General features: G+C 47.9%; 1 protein-coding gene and 1 long non-coding RNA gene across 4 annotated transcripts in view; both read right to left on the bottom strand.

Moving 5' to 3' along the window:
• Window positions 1-16,533, bottom strand: part of ADGRE1 (adhesion G protein-coupled receptor E1) — a 46,235-nt gene extending 29,702 nt beyond the window's left edge. For 2 of the 3 annotated variants that reach the window (XM_042928201.1, XM_042928198.1), the window contains exons 1-5: window positions 16,424-16,533; window positions 14,265-14,318; window positions 2,859-3,005; window positions 484-639; window positions 258-377 (exon numbers count right to left, since the gene is read on the bottom strand). In XM_042928201.1, the coding sequence (XP_042784135.1) occupies window positions 258-377; window positions 484-639; window positions 2,859-3,005; window positions 14,265-14,318; window positions 16,424-16,454 (508 nt within the window). In that variant the 5' untranslated portion in view covers window positions 16,455-16,533. Of the gene's footprint in view, window positions 1-257; window positions 378-483; window positions 640-2,858; window positions 3,006-8,393; window positions 8,597-14,264; window positions 14,319-16,423 lie in introns of those variants that run through there. The other variant, XM_042928199.1, reaches the window with a different exon arrangement.
• Window positions 16,534-17,206: 673 nt separating this feature from the next.
• On the bottom strand, window positions 17,207-23,276 carry LOC122213279. Its single transcript, XR_006199465.1, has 3 exons — window positions 22,171-23,276; window positions 21,368-21,540; window positions 17,207-18,349 (listed from the first exon to the last, which is right to left on the bottom strand). It is a non-coding gene; the product is annotated as an uncharacterized LOC122213279 (long non-coding RNA).
• Window positions 23,277-26,598: the final 3,322 nt, after the last annotated feature.

Below are 26,598 nucleotides of genomic sequence, written 5' to 3'. Positions count from 1 at the left end.
GAAGCCCCAACCCCTCCCCGCCATTACTCTCAAGTATTGTCTGACCCACTGCTGCACTCAGAGTAGACCCTTGACTGGAGTTCCAATCCTGGCTCTTCTACTTAATAGCTGTGCATTTTGGGGGAAGTTACTTCAATGATCTGAGCCTAAATTTTCTCACCCACAAAATGAAGAATATAGTCTCTAACCTCACAGGATCATCAAGTGAGGTGGTTGTTAATTGAGTAGCTACATAAAGAAAAGCAGGTCGTCTATACCTTCACAGATCGAGTTGTGAGAGATGAATCCAACCTGGCAGCTGCAATTGTAGCTTCCCAAGGAGTTGACACACTCAGCATGCTCTGGGCAGACCCCATCGGAGAGGCATTCATCGATGTCTGAGGAGCAGTGGAGGAGAGTGAGCAGACCAAAGACTGTGGCTCAGGTGAGACACCGCCCACTAGTGGTCGCTGTCCACCCAAGACCCATGCCTGAGAGCATTACCTGTGCATGAGAAATGACCCGGCTTTTCCGGGGTCCAGTCATTTCCAGTGGGAGAAGAGAAACCAGGCAAGCAGCTGCACTTGTATCTCCCCTGCAGGTTTTTGCAGACTGAGTTGGCACCACACGGTTGGGGGCTTTGAGAACATTCATCTATATCTGGACACAGAAAGAGTTTGCTAATTTGCTTCATCTTGTGTATCAGATTGTATTTTCAAAGATGGTGGAAACAACGTCTTCCATGCCATATGGCCTTCATTCTATGTGAACCTGTACTCCTTCCAGCAAGCAGTGCCGTCTACATTCCCTTCTCGTGAATCTGAGCCTGCTGGGACTCTGGGAGTGGTACTAGGTCATAAAGATACCATGCACCCCCTCCCTGTTCTCTTGAGATGCTCATTCTTGGGGCTTAGCTGCCATATGTGAGGAAGCCCAACCAGCCATGAAAAAGCAGCTGACCTGCAGAAGAACCAAGACCTCCAGCCTACAGCCCTGGCCAGCCCATGGCCAGCAGCAGATGCCAGCCTTGTGCGTATGCTGCCTTTAAAGTGGATCCTCTAGCCCCCACTTAAGCCAACGCAGCTGAGACTGCACAGAACAGAGGCCAGCCATACTCACTGAACTCAACTCAAATGGCAGATACATTCATGAACAAAATAAATGACTGTCATTCTTTTTGACACATTCAGTTTTGATGTCTAAGTTTGATGTAGTTAAGTATCTCCCCAGGAATAGATAATGAAGAATTACTTGCAAAGGAGTTGAGGGACCCATAAAATTGAGTTGTCGTGGTGCCATGGGGAGGCCCAGCTCAAGTCTCCTCCAGCCCTGGTCACGTCGCCTAAACTCTTGCTATGTACTTGTCATGCAAACACAACCTCAAGGCACGTCTGTTACACCTCCTCCCAGAAAACTGTACTTCTAGACAGAAATCTGGAGCTGCTCCTGGACATCAAGATCAGATCACAGGAATGTTCACTCCACCCTTTGTTTGAGGTAGTAAAACATTAGAAACAACTGATAACTGATGATGAAAACTGGAGTTGACATAAAGAATAAGGTAATGTGCTCCTTCGTTCAACAAATATCTATCGAATACTCACAATGTCTTAGGCACCAAACCGGAGACAAAGGCATAAAGGGGATGAAATACTTGCTGTAGTATCCATTATCCTCTAGATGGGGAATATTGATTTCAACCCAAAATGAAAAACCGGGGTCTATCAGGACTACTGTAGCTTGCCAAATGACCCATGAGCTGTAACTCAAAGACAAAGAAGGATTTGAGGGCTCCCTGGATACCATAACAATAGAAATGAATAACCTTATTCAGCACCCAGTGAACTAGAGCTCATGGGCCAAATCCCACCCACCACGTGTTGGTATAAATAAAGTTTTATTGGAACAAACACATCCAATCATTTGTGTATCATCTTTGACTGATTTCACAGTACAACTGGAGTATCGAGTAGTCATGCCAGAGATCACACAGCTTGCAACCTCCAAAATATTTACTCTTGGCCTTTTGCATTAAAAAGTTCAATGATCCCTGGTCTTAGGCAGAGGTACAATCAGATCTTGACTGTCAAGGGGAGAATTGGGATTAAACACAAGAAATAGAGACACAGAATGTCACTCACTCTGGGGATTATTTCAATTTACATTACATATGTAGGCAGTAGCTCTTGGGAGCATACATGTGCCTAGCACACTACGTACTTCATTGAACTTAATTTTCCCAACTATCCTTGGAGGTCGGTACTCTTATACGCTCATTCGGCAGATGGAACCATTGAGGCCTAGAGAGGGTAAATACGTTTCCCCAACATGGCACAACTAGAGTGTGGCAAAGAGTTGACTTGGTTCAGAAACTGCTGTGAGAGTTGGAAAGACTTGGTTTGGAGGCCAGTCCAACTACACAGCCGTGAACAGCTCATTCCAGCACTCCAAGCTTCAGTGTCCTCATCTGTACAGTGGAGATCATCAGGATGCCTACACTCAATTTAATGTAAAAATGCACATAAATCCCTTCACTGGGGGCCTGGTACTGAGCGAATGTTAAAAGTTCTTGTTTCCTTCATGGAGAGACAACCAAAAGATTTCCCAAAATGAAATCAGTGGTTCATTCTGGATATTGACAAATGGCACGATGTTTACTTTTATTTTCATCCTTATGCTCGTTCCAAATGGTTGGGATTTTTAGTGAGTAGGAATCCTCGTCGTCATAGAAAAAGAAAGATAAATAGAGGCAGGGCAGGAGAGAGGGGGAAAACAATGTTTGGGACACAGAAAACGTGCCTACATCCATTCCCCAGCCAGCCAGCTTCCTCCTGACTATCCTGCAAAATGGCGGAGGGTTTTAAGGAGGGGGTGCTCACCTTTGCATGTTACTCCTGGGCCCCGGAACCGCATCAGTCCATTGCTTGACAGAAAGCCTCCTTTGCAAGTGCAGTAGTAGCTGTCCAAAGTGTTGGTGCAGGTTGCATAAGCTGGGCACACGGTGGTATCGTCACATTCATTCACACCTGGGCAGCGCAGAAGGAAGGGTGTGGGTTAGAGCCCTGGGGCGGGCATCAGGGACAGCCAGCATGAAAGGGTGAAGGGGACTGTTGTGGGCTGACATGTACCCTCCCTCCCCCCCAAAAAATGTGCTGAAGCCCTAAATCCTGGTCCCTGAGAATGTGACCTTATTTGGAGATAGGGTCTCTGAAAATGTAATTAAGACCCAAGAGAGCGTGAGATCCTATTGGAGCTGGGTGGTCTGTAATCTGATAGGATTGGTGTACTTACAAGAAGAGGAGAAGAGAGGCACAGACAGGCTCAGGGAAAACACGACGTGGCAACAGAGGCAGACACTGGAGTGATCCGCCTTCAAACTAAGCAATACCAAGGATTGCGAGCCACCCCAGAAGCTGGGAAAGAGGCACAGAACAAACTCTCCCTTAGAGCCTTCAGAGAAAGCATGGCTCCATGGACACCTTGATTCAGACTTCTGGCCCCCAGAATGGTGAGACAATAGATTTCTGTTGTTTTGAGCCCCCTGGTTTGTGGTAACCTGTTACAGCAGTCCTGAGAAACTACTCAGCATGTCAAGGACCTTGTAGACCCTAGACTCCTCCTGTTCCAAGTGTAGTTCCCGGGCCAGGAGCATCAACACTGCCTGGGAGTTTGATGGAAATGCAGCATCTCGGGCCCCTGCCCCAAAACTGATGAACCAGAACCTGCATTTTAGCAAGACCCCTGGGCCATCTGGGTGCACGTGAGAGTGTGAGAAGCACCGGTGTTGACACTTGGCTACTCCATGTGTGGTCCTCGGACCAAGAGCAGCTGCCTCACCTACATCCTGGATCTGGAAAAAGAAGATGCTGATTCTGCAGGTCTAGGAAGGAACCCGAGAGTTTGTACTTTTCACAAGCCCCTGAATGATGCTGATGCTGCTGGTCCAGCAGCACCAGGAGCATCAGGGCTCTAGACAGAAGTGTTTGAGAGTCAAAATTTCAGCCTTTGGAGCACAGAAGACCTGGGTAAAGCTCCAGCAGTGAACCTCCAAGCGGAGAATGGCAGCTTTTAGTAACACAACCATCCTGTTAAAGATTGCATTCCCAGGGTCTCCTGCAGCTCATGTGACTCAGTTCCGCCCATGGGCATGTGCGTGGAAGTGATATGTGCATCATTTGGCCATGTTCTTGAGAAGAATAAACACGTTGGGGCACCTTGGTGGCTCAGTCGGTTGAGGGTCCAACTTCAGCTCAGATCATGATCTTACAGCTCTGTGCTAACAGCTCAGAGCCTGGAGCCTGCTTCAGATTCTGTGTCTCCCTCTCTCTGCCCCTCCCCTGCTTGTGCTCTGCTTCTTTCTCTCTCACTCTCTCGAAAATAAACGTAAAAAAAAAAAAAAAAAGAATAAGCAGGCTGTCCCCTTCCCCTTGGGCAGGAACATGGGCAGAGTGGACTGATCTGCCCTTAACCCTGAGGATGATGGTTTGGGAAACCACCACGCCAAGGAATGGAGAGGCAACAAGGTGGAATGATCTCCTAGACCAGGCAGCCTGGTCACTCCGTCCCATCTATAAGTTAGAGATCTACAAGAAGAATGAACTTCTAAGAGATAAATGTCTAAGTTGTTGTTTGGTTACTATGGAAGCAGTCAAAACTACACCCTAGCCAGTCCAGCTCTGGGACAAGTGATTTCACCTCTCTGTACCTCAGTTTACCTGTTTAGCCCTCACCCTCACTTTCAGTGGGTCCCCAAGCCCTGTTGGTTCTCTATCCAAATAGCATCTGATACGCACCCACTTTTCTCCATCGCCACAGCTGTTCTCGGTACAGATCCTCCTCTGGCTTCTACATCCCTTTGTCCTCTGTTGTTCCCTGCAATCTCTTCTCCACATAGTAGTCACCTCTGAATGCAGATTTGATTATCTACCCCCACCTCTGCCTACAGTGCTCCCTGTTGCACTCAGAATTAAAATCCAAATCACTTAAACAGGACCCACAGAACCCCAGTGACCACACCCAACCACATCTTTAAACCACATGTTGTGTTACTCTCCATTTCTAGACTTCCCACCACAGGGCCTTTGCACATTCTATACCCTTTGCCTCTGCTTTGCCTGGCCAGCTCCTACTCATTCTTCATGTCTTGCTTAAGTGTCATTTCCCCCAAAAAAGCCTCCACTGTCCTCTGTGCTCCCACAATGCTTCTCGTGCTCCTTCTTTATGACACACGTCATAATTATAGTTGCTTATTTGTATGGTTAGTTTTCTAGTAGTCATTTCCCCCACCACACTGTGAGCTCCAGAACAACAAGCCAGAGGTGGAGGCAGGCTTCTAGGAGATTGTGAAGAAACTTATTCGATAGTGTCATTCCTGTGGTCAGCAGAATAATGGCCCCTCTAAAGATGACCACATCCCTTTTTTTAAATTTAATTTAATTTTTTTTAATATACATCCAAGTTAGTTAGCATCTAGTGCAACAATGATTTCAGGAGTAGATTCCTTAATGCCCTTTACCTATTTAACCCATATCCCCTCCCACAACCCCTCCAGCAACCCTCTGTTTGTTCTCCATATTTAAGTCTCTTATGTTTTGGCCCCCTCCCTGTTTTTATGTTATTCTTGCTTCCCTTCCCTTATGTTCATCTGCTTTGTATCTTTAAGTCCTCATGAGTGAAGTCCTATGATATTTGTCTTTCTCTGACTAATTTTGCTTAGCATAATACCCTCTAGTTCCATCCATATAGTTGCAAATGGCAAGATTTCATTCTTTTTGATTGCCGAGTAATACTCCATTGTGTATATATACCACATCTACTTTATCCATTCATCTGTCAATGGACATTTGGGCTCTTTCCGTAATTTGACTATTATTGATAGTGCTGCTATCAATATTGGGGTGCATGTGCCCTGACCACATCCTTTTTTTAAATGCTTATTGTCAGGATGTCCCTGGAACCACAGTGGAGGGCACGGCCATCTTGCCAGTGGAAAATTCCCAACAGAAAGCCCTGGGCAGCGCGCCAGAATGAATTGAAAGTCAACCAATCACCGAGTGACAGCACAACCTGGCGTGAAAAAGGCCCACCCGGACCTAAACCCGGAACTGTTGCAGCTTAAAAACCCTACCCCACCCCACCCGGGTGCGACTTCCCTTACTCCTCTCTCTCTCTCCCTGAGTCACGGAACCTCGCCCAAGACCTTAGTTCCCAAATAAAGCCTTTGACTGCTAAATTTTTTTAGCTTCTGACTCATATATTTACCCTGCCCTACGCCTGACCTTAACATTTATTTACTATTTTTAAGAGAGAGAGAGAAAGAGAGTGAGAGCAGAGGAAGGGTATAGAGAGAGGGAGACAGAGGATCTGAAGCAGGCTCGACACTGACAGCAGAGAGCCTGATGTGGGGCTCAAACTAATGAACCGTGACATCATGACCTAAGCTGAAGTTGGACATCCAACCAACTCACACAGTGGGTCACACAGGCGCCCTCAGAGATGACCACGTCTTAATCCCCAGAACCTATGCTATGTGGCAAGAGAGAACTAAGGATTCCAATGGAATTAGCTGATCCTGAGATGAAGAGGAAACTCTGGATTATCCAGATGGGGTCAATGTAATCACCAAGGTCCTTAAAACGGAAAGATGAAGCCAAGAGAGGCAAAGTGACACAATATGAGAAAGACTTGGCCAGTCATCGCCAGCTTTGAAGATGGAGGAAGAGGGACCCAAGCCAAGGAATCCAAGTGGCCTCCAGAAGCTGGAAAAGGCAAAAAGACACAGTCTCCTCTAGAACCCCCAGAATGGAACTCATCCCTGCTCACACCTTGATCTTAGCCAACTGGGACCCATTTTGGACTTCTGACCTCCAGATCTGTAAGATAAAGTTTGTGGTAATTTGTCATAGCTGCCATAGGAAACTAATACAATTCCCATTGTACAGATGTGGAAAACTGAGTCTCAGTGAGGTTAAGTAACTTGTTCAAGGACACACCGCTGGTGACTGGCATCCCTGGGCCTGTCAAAACCTGAAGTGAGTGATTTTCACTGCTGCCACCCAAGAAGAGGTAGATCTGGCTGGAAATGGAATCAATGTTCAGGCAATTTCTACGACCATTCTTTGAAAAAAAACCTTTGTAATTGGTTCTTTTAAATCCGTTTCCCTGATGGACTTTGAGCTCCTGGAAGGCAGGGATTTATGTCTGTCTCCTTCACTGCCGTGTGCTGAGTGACTACAACAGCGCCTGGCACACAGTCGGTGCTCAACAACGAAGAAAGTAACACTGGAACAAAGGCCAGGGGGAGGTGAGTAAGATACGTACGAAGGTGCTTAGGGCAGAGGAAACCGCAAATGCATGAAGGACCCAGGGGCAGGACCACAGCTGGTGATTTTGTGGAATTGCAGGGAGGTCGGCGTGGTTTGAGCAGAGTGCACAGGGGGAAAGGGGAGGCGTGGACACAGCCAGGTCGGCTAAGATGGGCTAGACGACTGTCACACCCCAGCTTTCTATCAGAGAGCGACGGGAGCCATGGCGGAGTCTGAGCACAGACAGCACATGGCACGACTGAGGTTTTAACAGGATCCTCTGGTCGGAAGATGAACGGTAGAGGGGCAGAGGCAGGATGGCCAGGGAGGAGTCACCGTGCCTGTCCAGGTGAGCGAGGGTGGTGGGTGCAACCCGGCTGAGAGCAGAAGCAGCATGAGATTTGGGGTTTGCTCAGAGGTGATGTCAGCAGGACTTGCCAGTGCGTTGGATGCAGGATGTGAAAGAGAGGAGTGGAAGGTAATGCCAACACCGATTGATCTGTAGGGTGGGGAAACGCTTTGTAAAGGGCCCCCCCCAACTTCGAGCGATGGTTCAGTCAGGCTCTTCGCTTCCTGCAACGTGCCTTGTTTACACCCCTTCCCTGCACGGCCCCTCAATTGTATCTCTTTTCTTACTAACAGCTTCCTCTTTCATCTGTAGAGGCAACATTGTCCTTTGCAGACTTCCGGCGCATTATCACTTGCGGTCTCTCATCTGAACTTCCCATTACCCTCTTCCTCTGGCTCAATTGCTCACAACGCAAACCCGCCCTAAACCAGAATCACAGCCCAGGTGACTGGGCATCTGGCAGCCTCCCCAGCTCATCTCCTGCCTTGTCCCGTCAGCCATGCTCACCTTTGCTCAGCTTCCCAAATGTTCTCCGGGCTCGGGACTTGTGCACATCACCCCGAAGGTTGTGGGACTTGCCAGCCTCCCTAGTCGCATGAACCAATTCCTTATAATGGATCTTTACCTATCTGCATCCATCGTATTGTTTCTGCTTCTCTGGACAACTCTGACAAATGCAAGCCACCTGCTGTATGTCAGGCACTATTCTAGGCATTATGTATTAAGCCTTTGTGTGGGACAAGACGCACAAAATTCCTCACCTGCCACTGAGCTGATCATCTGGAGAGGTGAGGGCAAGGGATACGATGTCAAAACTAGGGTAGTCACTGAGAAGATGACACATGAGCTGAAAATAGAGAAGGGAGGGAGGGAACCATGTGTTTATGTAGGGCAAGAACATCCCAAACAGAGGGCACAGCTCATGCAAAGGTCCTGGGGCAGGACTGGGCCTGGGTTATTGGAGGAACAGTCAGGAGGTGTGTATGGCTGGAGGGGAGCGAGTGAGGGGGAGTGAGGGACGAGGGCAGGGCAGGGTGGGAATGAGGCAGGTCTTATAGTGACTTGGGGGCCTCAGGGAGGACTTGGGCCTTTATCCCAGGGAGGTGGGAGCGTTGGAGGGCTGTGGGCAGAGGAGGGCAGGACCTGACTCGGGTCCTCTGCTGGCCTCTGCAAAGCCAAGAAGCCAGGAGACCAGAGAAGAGGCCCCTCCAAAAATCCACCTGAGACAGATACGTGCTCCTCAGTCATGAACACAACAACTTAACAGACGATCACTTAATCGACCCAAGCGTGAAATGAGACTCCAAGCGGCAAAAAGACTTTCAAAAATATAACTAGAGCTTTTGTTTCCTTGGTGCCTCCCGAGCACCAGGCCCCTTCCGTGCATTTTCTGCAGACCCCACGATACTCCTTCCAGGTGGGGGAACTTTCCTGCTGTTAGCGCTCAAAGTCCAGAGTCCCAGGAACCCCTTTCCTGGTCTGAGGCAAGCCAGGACAGTTGGTCGCCCTACCTGAAGGTACACATTAGGACTCCATTCTACAGATGTGCAAACTGATGCCCAAGAGAATTTGTGTAGCCTCCCCTGGGTCACAGAAGGCAAAAAAAGAATAGGTAGAACAAATTGAAAGAAGTTTGACAGTGTGTCCAGGGATCCTGGTCGTTGCCCTGACTGTGCCTCTGCTCACTGTCTACCAGCTTTGGCCCAGCCAGTCAGAACCAGATAATTCGTGTTTCCCTGAGAAGAGGGAGGGCTGACATAGTTCAGCACCTGCTATGTTCCAGGTACCAATTAACACTCATCGAAACCCAGTCGTATTCACCACCCCCCAGCCCCGTTTTCATGGAAACTGAAGTCTCAGGGGATTTACTGCGATACCCGAGTGCCGGAACCAAGACTCGATCCCAGGAAATGTGACCCCAGAGCCTACCTCTTAACGATCGCTCATGGAGCTGAACCCTCACAACCATCCCATTACATTGGGTGAGGGTCGTCGCCATACCCATTCATCAGATGACAAAACTGAGACCTGGCGGTGCTTGCCCAAGGTCTAATTGCCTTCCGTCTGGGGGAGTCTCTTACAACACGCATGCCCTGCCACCCAGCCTGCAGGCAGAGGAACGAGAAGCCATCGGCTCCCTTTGAAAGTGGCCGTGAGCCAGCCAGTGTCTGTTTCTGTGAATGACAGTGATTCAGAGGCAAGTTACAAAAGCAGCAGTAGGTACGTGAAGGGGAAAACCCAGTCTCTTCCCGGGCATTCACCTACATCAGCACGTGACTTCTTCCTATCTTGCCAGGTCAGGAGGGCGTAGGACAGTGGCCGCTCTTGGAACCCCCCCCATCTGCGTTACTGGGTTGGCATACCTATCCCCCAGCTGTTTCACTGGCTCGGAGGCAATGACCGGCAGACAGATGCTGGAGTGTGACAGCAAGCCTCCCCTGTGCCTCTGAACAGGTGACCCTCTGGGGTGCACTTCACCCTGCAGGGCTGCCTGTGGGAGCAGGCTGTGGCCAAGGCACTCCCAAAACACCTTCCGTGTGGCTCTGGCTCTGCTCTGCCCTGCTTCCCTCGCTGCCCTGCAAGTGTCTCCAGACAGCCCTCCTTCAAGAAATCACTCACACAAGAATCCTCTCATCAGGCTCTGCTTCTACAGACACTGGCCAAAAGAGACGGCAACCCTAATTTTGGTACATTTTTGTTTTGTTTACATCTTTTTCTAAGAAGGCAATAATTGCTTGCAAAGGAAAACCTTGGGGCGCCTGGGTGGCTCAGTCAGTTAAGCGTCCAACCTCAGCTCAGGTCATGATCATCTCACGGTTCATGGGGACAATGCTGTTGTATGATTACTTGCTTTTTCGCTTAGGGTAGGTCTCGCAAACCAAGAGAAGCAAGATTTGTCACGTACGGGAGCTGGGTGATGGGTACGTGGGGGTTTGTTTTACTATTTCCCCTACCTTTGAAGCTTTAAATGTTTCTATAATAAAAATTGGGAGAAGAATATGTTGGGGTCAACTTTCCAAGTCAGTCCATACAGACCCGACTCATGCTTTTGAACAGCTGTGTATTTTGCACTGTGTCCATGGGCTGTAACTGCGCCACAGGTGGCTTGGTGGCTAAACATCAAGCAGATGCTCCACACTCTCCTTTCCAAGGTACGGAACTGTCACTGCAGTGACAGCGGCCCAACCACCAACTACATTTCCCAGCTCACCTCGTGTCCAGGCATCGTCATATGACCGTGAACAAATATAGTATGCATCATTGCCAGAGCTGGGTTTTTATAAAGTGGGTGTGCATTTCCATTGTTCCTTTTTGCTCCTTCCACAGTCTGCAAAAGACTCTAAGACCTTAGTGTGGCTGAGCCACAAGGCAGAAGGAGTCTGGGTCTCTGAATTACAGCTTGGAGGAAAGCCACCCACTGACCAGAAATATTTGCACTGGATTCTTTAAAAAAAATTTTTTTTATGTTTATTTATTTTTAAAGGAGAGAGAGACAGAGCATGAGCAGGGGAGGGGCAAGGACAGGGAGACACAGAATCCGAAGCAGGTTCCAGGCTCTGAGCTGTCAGCACAGAGCCTGACGCAGGGCTTGAACCCACGAACCATGAGATCATGACCTGAGCCAGAGTCGGAGGCTTAATCCACTGAGGCACCCAGGTGCCCCATATTGGATTCTTAAACAAACAAAAATTAAATTTCTTTGTATTAAGCCACGGACAGTTTTGGGTTTGTTACAGTAGCTAGGGTTACTCTAACAAACACAACATTGTATCCAACTAGTCCCCTTGTGTAAACATTGTTTATTCCAAGTTGTTACCAGAAGAGCATAAGTGCACATCCCAGAGTCTATGGTGAGGTATCTCTGTACGTTGTATGAATATCTCTTTGGAATAAATTTCTGGATTAGGAACTGCTGTGTCAAAGTGTATATGCATTTAAAGTTTTTTAATGTTTATTTTTGAGAGAGAGAGAGACAGAGACAGAGAGAGAGAGAGAGAGACAGAGACAGAGAGAATGTGAGTGAGTGAGGGGCAGAGAGAGAGGGAGACACAGAATCTGAAGCAGACTCCAGGCTCTGAGCTGCCAGCACGGAGCCCGATGTGGAGCTCGAACTCCCAAACCGTGAGATCATGACCTGAGCCAAAGTCAGACGTTTAACCAACTGAGCCACCCAGGCACCCCAAAGTGTATATGCATTTTTATAATGTTTTATCAAGTATGATAGGAGAAAAGCACAAATATCATAAGTGTGTGCTCTGATGAACTATCGCAAAGTTAACATCCCTGTGTTTATGCATTTCTAATCTCAATAGTGCCTAGTTTTCTCAAATATTAGGCCTTTTGAATTCCCACTTACAAATTCCTTGTACATGCCTCGACTATAACATCTCTCATATTCTCTATGTGGGGCACACATTCATTCTGTTATTTATCTACCCAACTTGCCTGCACTGTATCGAGCCTGGGCTAGGTCCCCAAGCTGTGGAGATTAATACAATGACTTCCTCACTAGCCAAGGGCTTTCTGGAATCAATAATAATGATGATTTTTTTTAATTAATGTGACCCTTTTGGAAATATATTTCCACTTACACGGATGTGAACCCATTCCCCCAACACATTCTGCCAAAGGATTTCATCTTGTTCAGGAAAAAGTTAATGTGTCTTAGCAGCAGACACACAATGAAAGCAAAACAGTAACGTTCAGGTTTTAATTACCAAACTGGATGTTCGGGTTCCCCACAAGACAATAGTCTTGAAAGAAAACCGTATAAGATGAATGAGTTTGGGGATCTCCTATATGGTATGGTGACTCTAGGTAACAATACTGTATTACAGGGGCACCTGGGTGATTCTGTCAGTTAAGCAAGTGTCCAGCTTCATCTCAGATGTGGGTTCATGAGTCTGAGTCTGAGCCCCGTATCCATCTCTCTGCTGACAGCACAGAGCCCACCTTGGATCCTCTCTCTCTGCCCCTCCCCTGCTCACACACACACGTGTCCACACTCTCCCAAAAATAAATGAGCATTTAAAAACAAAACAATACCAGCAATGCCTGGTTAGCTGCTACGAGTACGTCTTAAATACCTTCACACAAAAAGGAATGGTAATTATGTGAGGTGCAAAGATGTTAGTGGATACTATGGCGGTAATCACTTCTCAATATATGTGGTTATCAAGCCAACACATGTGCACCTTAAACTCGCACAGATTGCTATATGTCGATCATAACTCAATAAAAATATTTGGCAGTAGTCGGGTTTGGAGGGCTGGGAGGTAGTGTTTTCATTAAGCCGTGGTGTAAGGCAAATACCTATCACAAGGGAAGAGAAAAAACTATGGGAAGCTCATAAAGAGAGGAGTTGAGAAGGACCCACCAGGAGCCCTTCTACTCTTGCCACCTCACCTCAGAAGATTCTACATAGGAATGGTGGATTTAGGACTATCAAGGCTAGGGGCTGACTTCTCCCAACAAGAGCTGGGTGGAGTTTCCCAGTCGAGAAGAGAAGCTTGCTTTCTGCGGCTGTCACATCCAACAAGGCATGAGAGCCAAAGATTAGAAGCTGCAGAGGGAAGTAGGTGGTAGGTTGTTCTAAGAAAAATCTTCTTGTGTCCTGTAGCCTGAACACAGGAAGCAGAAGCTCTTGCACGGACCCCTGGGGAATGCAAAGCTGTTGAGAGGGCTACTAGGCAAGCAAGATGGGGCCATCCTCTACCAGTAGACCAAACACCCCGTCCAGAGTCCACCCTTGACAGCCACAAGATCCTACAAGTTGCCCCTATACCAACACCCAGCTGCCATGTTGGGAGGACCAAGAGAAGGGTAGGACATTTGCAAGATTAGCTATTTGTACAACATAGACTGAGTTTCCCAAATAAGGCAGAGCCAGGAAACTGAGACACTGAGGACACTACGAACTGGCAATATTTGTCCTCTCCATCCAGCAGGAGCTTCGGTGGAAGAAGGGGAGACTTAACACATTTTAAAAATGCATTCTCAGGGCGCCTGGGTGGCTCAGTCTGTTGAGCGTCTGACTTCGGTTCAGGTCATGATCTCGCAGTTCATGGGTTCAAGCCCCGCATGGGGCTCTGTGCTGACAGCTTGGAGCTTGGAACCTGCTCCAGATTCTGTGTCTCCCTCTCTCTCTGCCCCTCCCTCGCTTATGCTCTGTCTCTCTTTCTCTCTCAAAAATAAATAAACATTCAAAAAAATTATTTAAAAAATGCATTCCCACCACACCACCATTTATGAAGCTCTTCTCACACGTACCAGGTGGTTAACTGAGCTTCACTTAATTTAAAGCTTAAAAGTGATTTAAGCTTCACTTTTGATTTAAGCTTCACAATATCCCTGTAGATGGGAACCCTTGCTATCTGTATTTCACAGCTGAGGAACATGACAATCAGAGAGGTTTTGTGTGTTATCTGAAGTCACACAGTGAATGCATGGCCACATAGGTAAGAGCCTAGAGCAGGATCCAGGAGACCTGGGTATTATTTACCTGTTTCTCTGCCACTAAGTAGCTCCCAGCAAGTGTTAGCTGCAGCTCAAACTCCTGAGACAGGAGGTTCTCCTCCCCAGAAAACACCCCCCCACACATTGAGCATATGGATTGTCTTCGACCAACTCACCAGTTGTCGCAGATTTTGTTGAGAGAATACACGAGCTGTATAAACCACAACACCCTATAAACAAAGAAAAGAAGAATACCATGAACCATCAAGAAGCAATGTAGGCTCAACCTGAAAAAGTACTACAGGTTTGATGAGCCTAGATGAGAGATCCACCTGCGTGACAAACATTCAATATTTCATATAACGTTCACAGAAGCAATTCCTGCTTTTTTGCACTTTATGGTTTTTATTTTGTTTGTATCGTCTTAATTTTCTTTTCTTTTTTAAAAAAATTTTACATTTATTTATTTTTGAGAGACAGAGATAGACAGAGCACAAGCGGGGGAGGGACAGAGAGAGAGGAAGACACATAATCTGAAGCAGGCTCCAGGCTCTGAGCTGTCAGCACAGAGCCAGACGCAGGGCTCGAACTCACAGACCGTGAGATCTTGACCTGAGCCGAAGTCGGAAGCTCAACTGACTGAGCCACCCAGGCACCCCTGAATTTTCTTATCAATGACAAAAAAAAGTTCCAGCTGATTTTCAAAAACATACACTAAGATATGTATTCTCAAACAAAAAAAATGACATCTCTTCCCACCCACCCCCACCCCCGCCAAGTAGGCAAAACTTAGTTCTTGGGGAGAGATGGGGGAAAAATCTTATTTTTTTGGCATAAGACATATATAGAAATGATACATATAATACATAAATATATGTACAGTATATCTATAGCATTAAAATGGCATGGGTGGTCAGGTGGTTAGTTTTTTAAAAATTACCTGGAGGCACCTGGATAGCTCAGTCAGTTGAATGTCCGACTCTCGATTTCAGCTCAGGTCATGATCTCAAGGGTTGTGAGTTTGAGCCCTGTGTCGGGCTCTGTGCTGACAGTGTAGAGCCTGCTTAGGATTCTCTCTCTCTGCCCCTCCCCTGTGCTCTCTCTCTCTCTCAAAAATAAATAAACTTAAAAAAATTAGCTAAAAGGCAGTGCAGCCTCACAGCACTTAGCTCTTTTCCAACATTACAACCCCCACGACCATCACTCTCTCAACCCACTACCACTAACAGGGCCGACAGGCCAAAGCAACAACTTGGCATTCCTGCATTTGGGGCCCACGAGTTACCTGCTCCTTCTAATGAAGCCTGTCAGTCAACAGGTCCCATAGCCCCCAAATCCCAACATTCCCGTTCGTTATCACCAGTAGAAATTCTCTTGCTTGTTAACTATTTTAGAGGCAACAGAGCATCATTTTTCAGCATGCAAACTCTGGAGTTAAAATACTTGGGCTTAACAATCTGGCTTCACCAGTTACTGACTGCATGGCCTTAGGAAAGTTGTTTAGTCTCTTTGGGCCTGAGTTTTCTCTTCCGCAAATAGATGCACTGGACCCCAGCTGAGGAAGCCCACACCTGTTGCTCAAAACACTGTCCCGCATTCATAGATTTGAACCAGTGACCAACACTTGAAAGACAGGAAAACAAACAAACAAACACAACAGAGACAATAAACAAGACCAATATGAACTGACGCCTGAAGAAAGGGAAATAAGAGACAGGAAGGCTCCACCTCATGGCTCAGGGCTCAGCACAAAAATCACCCCCTCTGAGAGGCCTTCCCTGACTTCCCCCTTCAACATAACCCCCAGTCACTCTCTTCTTGCATAGCACTATCACTGCCTGAAATGCTTTTGTGTAGTTATTATTTGGGACAGCATAGCATAGTGATAAGGGATAAAGTGTAGTACTTATTAGCTAAGTAGTCCTGGGAAAGTCATGTAATCTCTTTTACCTCAGTTTCCTCCTTTGTAAAATGGGGCTATTAGGGACCCAATATTGGAGGAGTTTGGTGAAGACATTTGATGAGCTTACAACGGTGCTAGGCGGGTGGTTGCTGTTACTGTAAGTAGCTTCTTTTCTGCCTGCCCTTCCTACTATGATATCAGACTCACGACTGCAAGAAATACATGCCAAATGAATGACTATAAAGAAAGTCTACCTGGAGAGAGGGAATTTCCTATGCTGAGTGATTTTTTTCCTACAAAGAAGGTGCTGATAGTGTTCAGCCTAGAATTGGGGTCTCTGGCTGGTTGCCCCGTGGGCTTCCCTTTCCCCTGGTTCTATTTCCAATGCAGGCTTCCCCCAGCCCTCCCACCACCATTCAGCCCCACACTCACCCCAGAAGAGGAGCAAGCTGAAGCTCCACATGGTCCCGTGTTTCTGTCATTAAAGAAGGGAACCTTGCCTTCGTTCTCTGCGTTTTCAGTAACAGAGGGTATGGGGAGAGGGGAGGGGTGGAGCCAGAATTGCTCAACACTGCCAGAGCAAGACAGCCCTTTTTGCTGAATTGCTGCTAGATGAGGACAGTGTGGCAACCCCCTAATTTTCTTTCCGCCACAGTGAAGAGAAGTTATACTAGCTGGTGTATAGTATATACACCTTCTCTCTCCTTCCCCCCAACTCTTGCTTTTCCTTCCCCACCAGCGCCTACCTCTCAGCCTTCTTCCACTGCACCTATAAGTGAGCTACTACCACCTGTCCCCAGGGAAGCGAAGCCCAGACTCAAAGATCTCTTCCCAGCAGGCCCCACGCAGACAGCCATCACGGGCATCGTGGACCAGGTGCCGCTCTAGACACATCGCCAACGAAATTCACTTTCATCCTCACGTCCACATCATCGAGCAGAGATTCTGACCCCCCAGCCATTTTACAACAACAACAAAAATTAAAATTAAAAAGGAAAGCGAGGCATGGAGAAGCATTGCGACTTGTCCAAGGTTACTTAGAGTCAAGATTTGAATCCAGGATCCTCTGGCTCCAAGCCCTAGCTCTCGAACCACTCCATATGCCTCTAGCTCTCCTACGTTTTACCCCAGCACAGCAGCACCCCCACCCCATTCCCAGCCCTAACACACCTGCGTGCACGAGCTCACACACTCAGAGGGCTGATAATGCCTCAGCCAGGGTCCCCAGAAGCAGATGCTGAGACTGGGATTCTAGTGAAAGTAGTTTATCAGGGAGGTGACCCGAGGAAATGCCAGCTGGGGAGGGGAGCTGGGAGATGGGGACAGGAAAGGGTCCCCAGTGGCCGTGCATTCTAGCAAGTTGCACAGTGAGAAACTGAGCTTGATTCCACAAGGACCTCTGAAACGCAGCCCAGAGCAGTCTTCAGTTACCCCAACTGAGAGGCAAGGGAGCTGGGGTATTTATCCACTGGCTACTGCCAGGCACAGATTGAGGCTGGTGTCTACCCACAACACCTTGGGCCTGGCCTCCAAACACACAGAATGGGCATAACCCGAGTGCAACCCTGTGGACTGACAAATGTGAGTCTTGTGTGCCCTGAGGGGCTCAGGGTCATGGGTGTGGGTAGGCACCAAAAGCACTTACCACAGGCTAAAAATGAGGCACAAAATCCAACCCCAAGTTCCTGGGAAGAAAAGTCCCCACGTGCTTCTGCATTCTCCCTTTTGCTCCACGCACTGCAAAATACCCACCTTGGAGTTATGATCACTGAAGAAGATACATCAGTGGCCCCCTGTGTGCGCATCAGGGGGCCCTGCCCAGCGAGGCTGCACTTAGGAGCAGCACAGAAACACAGCAAATGCCACCAAGTAAGAGGAAAACAGCCGCTGTGTCTGTCACGGATAAGCGCTGGAGGACAAGCAGACTCTAGAACCAGATCCCCAGGAGTCCGAATCCCATCTCCCCTGCATGCTAGTCATGTTCTTAATCTCTCTGTGCCTCAACATTCCCGTGTGTAAAATGGGCCCAACGATAATAGGCTCCACTTCGTGGTGCTGATGTGTTGTCCAGAACAAATCCTGGCATGTGGGAAAAACTCCCAGTGTTGGTTGTGATAGAGAATCAGACCTAGGATCAAATCCTGACTCCAGTGTGTTCTCAAAGTGCCCTTGGCAAGTGGCTTGCCTCTCTGGGTCTCAGGTTTTTCGTGTGGAGAACGAGGGTGACGAGAGGCCATGTCCCAAAGGATCGCTGTGGGGGGCACGCTGTAACGTAGGTCAATACTACCAGCTGGGAACAATTTCCAGGACTTGCACGTTCTTCTGTAATCCTTGTCCGGTGCATCCAGAGTGTGGACACTAGAGTCAGACAGACAAATGCAGTGGCTTTACCTTACATTCACAAATCCTTGCGCACTCTTCCCTTCAAGAGGGAGCGCTCTCCTTGGGCGTGCGCTGAATTTAGTCAACAGGAAAAACAGCATGTGACTCTGGCATCTGAGGCATCTGAGGTGAGAGGGTCACTGTGGCTTCCTGCTCACTCTCTCCTGGGATCATTCCCCAAGGGGAAGCCAGTCGCCGTGTGGTGAGGACACCCCACAGCACTGTGGAGAAGCTCACAGGAGGAGGAAATGAGGTTTGTGGCCAACGGCTTGACTGTGACCTCATGGGGGGGACCCTGATCCAGAACCACCCAGATGAGCCACCTCCAGATTCCCTGAGCCTCAGAAACTATAAGAAAATACAACCTTGTTCTCTAAAACTTCCAATTTTGGAAGGGGGGGGGGGTGGCCATGCAGCAAGAGACAACTGGTCTACCTAGAAGCAATTTTCTCCATCAGCAAAATAAGGACAATACCAATTTCCCAGGGTTTGAGGTTTAATGTAATAAAATCACAAACTCCTGCTTGGCACAGATTAAATGCTCAGTAAAACTCTCTATTGTTACCACTATTATTCTCTTGCTATACTAGATTGTTGTGGCTGCTCATACGAGCACTAATACCAGCAAATGTCTGAACAGGAGAAGTCAGCAAAGATCACTTCATGCAAAGCTTTCTAATGTGGGTGAGTTTGGACTTGATCCTCAGGGCGTCAGAAGGAATTTCAGCAAGGTAGTGAAGGGCAGACTGGGGTTTTGCAACAGCCATGCCCTGGACCCAGGCAGGAGCGCCCTCCCCTGGGAAGGCTGGGGCTGCATCCCGGAGAGAGAAAAGTGAGGTGGTCTGGTCTAGGGCAGGGGCTGTGGAGACAGAGAGGAATTTAAGAAGCAGGAACAGCAGAACAGGGGAAATGTCTAGTAATCGGGGGAGTCTGAAAGAGGAATAGTTGACATTGAGAATGAGGATGGGCAGGGATGAGGCCATGTGACTTCCCTGCCCCGCCCCCATCCCCACCATAGCAAAGCACCACAAACAGCCGTTCGAAATGACACAGATAAATTACATTACAGGTCTGGAAGCCAGAGTCCCAAGGGAGTCTTAGGGGACTGAAATCAAGATGTCACCAGAGCTGCATATGGCTTCTGGAGGAAGTCCATTCCTTCTCCTTTCCAGCTTCTGGAGTTTGCCCACATTCCTTGGCTCATGGTCCCTTCCTCTGTCTTCACAGCCAGCAGTATGACATCTTCCAGCCTCCCTCCCTCTCTCCCTCAAACTCCCTCTTTCATTCTCTGACACTCCTGCCTCCCTCTTAAAAGGACCCTTGTGATTACATTATACCCACTCAGACGATCCAGAATAATTTCCCTCATCTCAAGATCCTCAATCCCAGGGGCGCCTGGGTGGCTCAGTCGGTTGAGCGTCCGACTTCGGCTCAGGTCATGATCTCGCGGTCCGCGAGTTCGAGCCCCACGTCGGGCTCTGGGCTGACAGCTCAGAGCCTGGAGCCTGCTTCCGATTCTGTGTCTCCCTCTCTCTCTGCCCCTCCCCCGTTCATGCTGTGTCTCTCTCTGTCTTAAAAATAAATAAACGTTAAAAAAAAAAAAAGACACATAAGCAAAACACCAAGTTCTTTAAAAAAAAAAAAAAAAAAAAAAAAAAGATCCTCAATCCCAACTGCAAAGCCCAACTGTGTAAGGTCACAGATTCATAGAATCAAAGGATTTGGATGTGGACAAATTGGCAGGCAGGGAGGAGATGGTGGGGGAGCTTCGTTATTCTACCAACAGATGGGGTCTGGGATCCTGGTCAGGGACAGAAGAACAAAGGATGCTTTATTAAACCCCAAACAGTTGACCGAGGCTATAAAATCTGCACTTCAGAGATCCTACAGGTCTGGGGACAGCCATAGAGGGAGAAGAGGAAGGATGGGGTAGAGGAAATACAGTTTCTAGCCACATGACTTGTGTAAGCCTGACCCCATAGGTCTTTCCCAGCAAAGGGGAAAAGAAGGGACATTCCAGACTGAAGAAATCAGCCTGGTGATGCCCAGAGGCATCACTCCTGCTAACACTGAATGTGTTACCTTCTGGATGTGGTGGGGCTACTCTAGGATAGCCCCACCCAACTTGTCCTTGTTCCTCCTATAGTCTAAATCCTCCCAGGGCTCCCTATGATCTTCAGGATGAACTCCAAGCTCACTAATATGGCACCCAAGACCCTACCTAGTCCTACACTGGTATCCCCCACTGGCCTCATTTCTCCCTTTCCCTCCAAAACCTAGTCATCCTAGACCAACTAAAGCCCTCATAGTGGACGCTGTTGATGCTCTAAAACCTCCCTTTAGTAGCTGAAACACCCATCCCCCAGCTGCTGTGAGCATTGCCTGTTAACAGCTCACTGCTTCCCCTTCCCCGGTGTCTGCCCAAAGCCTCAGACGCAGCCCAGCTGGTCAACAGAGTTGCAAAAGCCCAGCCCCATGGTGAGATCAACACAGGGCATTCCTTAGGCTCCAGATTCCCCATGGGATCAGGCTGAGGTTAGATTCCACCTGAGACCACCTCCTTATAATGAGGCAAAAAAAAAAAAAAAAAAAAAAAAAAAAACGCAAGAGAAATGTAGCCTAAATTAAATGTCCTTAAATCTCGTCAGCCTGCACCTGAAACATGTAGCGTGGGACCTTCCTAGAGGAACTCATGGCTGCCTTACTGCCTTCATGTTTTTATTAAAGACTAAAATAAGCTTATCTCAGCAGCGAGGTCCCAGAAGCCTTGCTTCCAAATTCCTTAGAGACTTAAGCTATCCTTAAGCCCCACTAACTTAAAAGTGTGTATAATCAGTCACCCCTCACAACCCCAGTACTGCTCTTTCTGCCCGCAGGTCCTGTCCCCGTGCTATAATTAAATCACCTTTTTGCACCAAAAATGTCTCAAGAATTCTTTCTTAGCCATTTGTTCACATGCCCCGCTTCATAATTTTATCATTTTGGTGCCCTTACCTGGGGCTGAGAGTCTTTGCATCTGGACTCTGAGCTTCTTGCAAACTTGGTGAGTATGTTCTCTTCTCCTCCTTTACTCTCATCTCAGGGGCCTTTCGAGGAGTATGGTCTTCTTGGAACACTTTCATGCCATGCCGACTGCTTGGGCTGCAAGCCTCTAGCCCGTGGCTACTCTATGGGGAGGAGAAAAGGCAGGAAGTTAGTACCCTGGCCAGAATGGTAATAAGATCCAGAAACCTGATGCCCTCTCTTTATTCCTGTCCTTGTACAAAGTTGTCTGTCTTGGGCACAGGACAGCCACCTAAGTCCCCAGGACGGCTGCCAAGCCTAAGACTCCCATGGGAGGTTTCCTCCTCATTGGTCTAATGCGATCCCCTCCACATCTCTGGTCCAGCTGCTTCTGGCCGTGAGACCTCTGCTCAGAGCCGGGGGAAACCAGCACCTGATTGAATTAGAACCCACCTCCTAGGGAAGTCAGCTGTAAGGACTACACGTGTCGGAACATTGCTTAGACCATGATGGATTTCTATCTTTACTCTTTTTCATTAGTGTCCCCTGACTGACTACGGAAGTTCTCTCTTCTGCAGGAAACGTAATAAACAGATCCATCCCTGAATTGCCCTAAATCAGGACCCCAATCTAGGGGCCTCGTGTAGAAGTGTGTTTGGCCACTAGTCAGGCTGATAAACTCCCTCCTGATATATTGGATGATTATCTAAACAGGCCTCCTCCTTAAGGAGCCCCTCCCCCTGCCCCCAGGTCACAGGAGTCTTCCTTCTGTTTCGCCCTAATACACTTGGTACCTGTGCTGCCCTTAACCTTGTTTTTCGGTTCCACTCTTCAGCTCTGTCAGAACACCATCCTGGGTTTAAAAAAAAACAAAACAAACAAACAAACAAACAAAACAACGGTTACACTTGCTCAGCTCTTTCCCTCCTACCAGGCTACCCTCCCTCACCTCCGCTAAACGTCCTCCCCAGCAAACCCCCCATGCCTGAGAGTCCTCATGGGAGGGCCCAAGCTCCCAGACTCCAAACAAGGGCCAACTATGTGAACATTTTTCTGAACAGGCGCGTTAGAAAATGGAGGAGGGTCAGTAATATCTCCTCCAGACCGAGAAGTCACTTTAAGACCGAAAAGCAAAGCAAGCCACTGCGTAGAGCCGACAGAGTTGTGTTCAGGGTGTCTTACGGACAGGGGGATCGGGTGGGCGACCCCCGCATCCTCCGCAGCTACTCTCTGCCCAGTCCTGACGTAATCCCCAGCTTTTATGGAGCAAGGGGCATGGTGGTGAGGTCACGGGGTCGTTACCTAAAGTGGGGCCTTCTGTGCATTACTTTAGGGAAGATCAGAGCACCCACAGGCCTAGGATTCGCAACCCCCAGCGAGGTCATTGCACCTGGCGGGGGCCAGAGATGGAGTCAGTGCCATCAGTGCTCCTAGCAGGTTATCCAAAGAATGAGATACCTGGTCTAAGCAGGACACTGACCCCTCAGAATGGGCACTGGCTGTGAGCCTAACACAAGATCCAGGGGCCGCCTCTAGGGCCAGCCACTAATGCATCAGCAGCTGGGTCACGGGATATCTGACGGTAAAGTCAGCTATATGCAGTTGGCTTGGAGTCATGACTACGTACCAGCTAGAATGGAAATATTTCCATGTCTTTTTAGGTTTAAGATATACAACGTTTCATTTGATATGTTTCCATATGACCATCTGACGGCTGCCAGGGCATTACCTAACACCTCCGTCTCTATCCCGTCACATAATTACCGTTTCTTTTTCCTGATGAGAACAGTAAGACCTAGTGTCTTTGCAACTTTGTTAACTATAATCACACTGCTGTGCAGGGATCCCCAGAAGTTATACTTACTCGTCTTCTAACTTAAAGTTTGTGCCTTTCAACCAATGTCTCCCCATTTCCCCCACCTCACCCCCACTCCTGGTAATGACCATTCTTTAAAAAAATTTTTTAATGTTTATTTATTTTTGAGAGAGAGAGAGACAGAGCACGAGCAGGGGAGGGGCAGAGAGAGAGGGAGACACAGAATCTGAAGCTGGATCCAGGCTCTGAGCTGTCAGCACAGACTCCGACGTGGGGCTCGTACTGGTGAACCACAAGATCATGACCTGAGCCGAAGTCAGGTGCTTAACTGACTGAGCCACCCAGGTGGCCCTGGTAGTGATGATTTTATTCTATTTCTACACATTCCACTTTTTTAGATTCCACATACAAGTGAGATCATAACAGTATTTATCTTTCTCTTTTGGACTTATTTCACTTAATATAATGCCCTCAAGTTCTGTCCTTGGTGCTGCAAATGGCAGGATTTTCTTTTTTTTTTTTTTTTCTCCTGTCTAAATAATATTCCCGTGTGTGTGTGTGTGACATGTTCTATCCATTCATCCATTGATGGACACTTAAATTGTTTCCATGTCTTGGCTATTGTTATGAGCAATCCTGAAATGAACATGGACATACAGATTATCTTTTTGATATCAGGTTTTGATTTCCTATGGTTATATCCCCAGAAGTGGGATTACTGGACAATATAGTGCTTGGCCAAGAGAAATAAAAGCATATATCCACAGAAGGATTCCCCCCACAGATGTTTGCAGCTGCTTTAGTCACAATTGCCGAACTCTGGACAGAGTTCCAACGTCCATCGACAGGTGATGTATCTATGCAGTGAAAACAGAATTACTGAGCCCCTCAACAATGCAGATGAATCGCAAAGACCTTATGCTCAGGAAAAGAAGTCAGACAGAAAGGACACAAAAGAGTGAGGTGCCTGGGTGGCTCAGTCGGTTAAGCATCGACTTTGGCTCAGGTCATCCTCTCACGGTTCATGGGTTCGAGCCCCATGTCAGGCTCTGTGCTGACAGCTCGGAGCCCGGAGCCTGCTTCAGTTTCTGTGTCTCCCTCTCTTGCTGCCCCTCCCCTGCTCTGTCTCTCTCCCTCTCTCTCAAAAATAAATAAACATTAAAAAAAATTTTTTAAAGACACAAAACAGCAAATACTTGAAGAATTCTGTATTAGGGCTCCCCAGAGAAGCCACAGCAAAAGGAGTGAGGGACTCCAAGGAATTAGCTCTTGTGATTGTGGGGACTGTCATGTCAGAAATCTGTAGGCCAAGCCATCAGGCTGGGGACCCAGGTAAGAGCTGATGCTTCTGTCTTGAGTCTGAAGGTTGGAAACTCAGGCAGAATTTCTAGATTTCTATGTTGCAGTCTGGAAGCAGAATTCCTTCTTTCTTGGAAAACTTCTTTGTTCTTAAGGCCTTCAACTGGTTAAACAAGACCCATCCGCATTATGGAGGGTCAGCTGCTTTTCTCAAAGTTGACCTATCTCAATGTTAATCACATCTTTAAAATGCCTTCAGGGGCACCTGGGAGGCTCAGTTGGTTAAGTGTCTGATTCTTTTTTTTTTTTTTTTTTAACACTTGTTCTTTATTTTATTTATTTATTTTTTAACGTTTATTTATTTTTGAGACAGAGAGAGACAGAGCATGAACGGGGGAGGGCCAGAGAGAGGGAGACACAGAATCTGAAACAGGCTCCAGGCTCTGAGCTGTTAGCACAGAGCCCGACGCGGGGCTCAAACTCACGAACTGTGAGATCATGACCTGAGCCGAAGTCGGCCGCTTAACCGACTGAGCCACCCAGGCACCCCTAAGTGTCTGATTCTTGACTTTTGGCTCAGGTCATGATCTCAGGGTGCTGAGACTGAGCCCTGCACCAGGATTCTCTCTCCCTCCCTCTCTCTCTTTTTCTCTCATAAACAAACAAATAAATACCTTTACAGCAGCATCTAGACTGGTGTTTGACCACACAACTGATCACCATACTCTAGCCAAGCAGACATAAAATTAACCATCACAAAGTCCAACAGCAGGATATTCTAGAAAATGCAAACCATATATTGTTGGTGGAGGGGAGGGGGACAAATCCTGGGGTGGGGACTGGAGGCAGAGGGAGAAGGAGGGAGAACAGGGGGCTTAAAGAAAGTTAGGAGATGATGGAAAGGTTCTGTATCTCCAGCAGAGGCTTTCAAAACTCATCAAATTTTACGTTGTGAAAGGAAGCAGTTTCTTGTACATAAATCACTGCCTGATAGAATTGACCCCAAAATAAAGAGTGCCCACGATTCCACCGAAGTGTTTCATTGTGCATCGACGGAAAGGAACCCAATTAGTTTATGCTATACAAAGCGACCAAAAGACACGGGGTGTGAGTTTCTGTGGTGGGGTGTGGCCTCTGAAATTTGTTTTCCTGTAGAAGCTGATCTCATTTCACAGCGATGAACACATTTGCCCTAGAAAACTATAAAACATTCTAAATCTATACTTCCTCAAAAGTTAACCATGAGACAACCGAATGCCCACGGCTTCTGTTTCCTAACTGCACTCTGACCCGAGAAGCAGTATTCCTTGGGCATCCATCCTTGACAGACTCGGTCACCGTGTTTGGAACCAACACTGGATGCCATCGTGGGAATGCGTGGGGACTTGCTAATTCCTTTGGAGCGGATACCTGGCGATCGCCAGAGTTCCTACCCCCCCATACTCTCACTCTCCCAATTTCTGCAGAAACTCAGCGCCCTGGATGGTTTCTGCGAGTGCTGCATCTCACGAGGGCAGAAACCACAGCCCTAGGGATTGTTCCCCCGGATCTCACTCAGACGCTGCCAGAAGTAGGATGTGGACGTGCAGAAGCTTTGAGAAGGCAGTAATAAGCCATCATATTTGTTCCCCAAACACGGGGCCCCGGAACCCAGGCAAACAGAGGGCAGAATTTGAGGGAAGTGAAACTCCAAGAATGTAAGAGGTGGTGGCCTAAGAAGACTGTGGTGAAAATAGGATTTTTTTTTCCCATCCCTCACAGGATTCCCATGCTCCTGTGCAAGGTGCCTGGCCGAGGGGGACACCAAAGTTCATCATGGGCTAAGTGGGGCACCCTGGGAGCACGCCTGCACCTGCCGGGGTGGGGGGCACCTTCTTCTAATCTTCACAAAGACTTGCAGCAGGCCAGCAGGGGCCACCATAGGAAGCTCTCGCGGGGGGAGGGGGGGTTAATTTTTACTAATTTTTTTAAATTCTTGATCTCACCAAGCTCATTCTTCAGACCTCAACAGAGTGGTCTAAAAAACTAAAGAGAGAGGGGGCACCTGGGTGGCTCAGTCGGTTAGGCGTCCTGCTTTGGCTCAGGTCATGATCTTGCAGTTCGTGGG

The sequence above is a fragment of the Panthera leo genome, chromosome A2 (genome assembly GCF_018350215.1).
Source record: "Panthera leo isolate Ple1 chromosome A2, P.leo_Ple1_pat1.1, whole genome shotgun sequence".
Lineage (NCBI taxonomy): Eukaryota > Metazoa > Chordata > Mammalia > Carnivora > Felidae > Panthera > Panthera leo.
The sequence above is the reverse complement of the archived record's forward strand: the minus strand, read 5'-3'. Positions and strand labels throughout refer to the sequence as shown.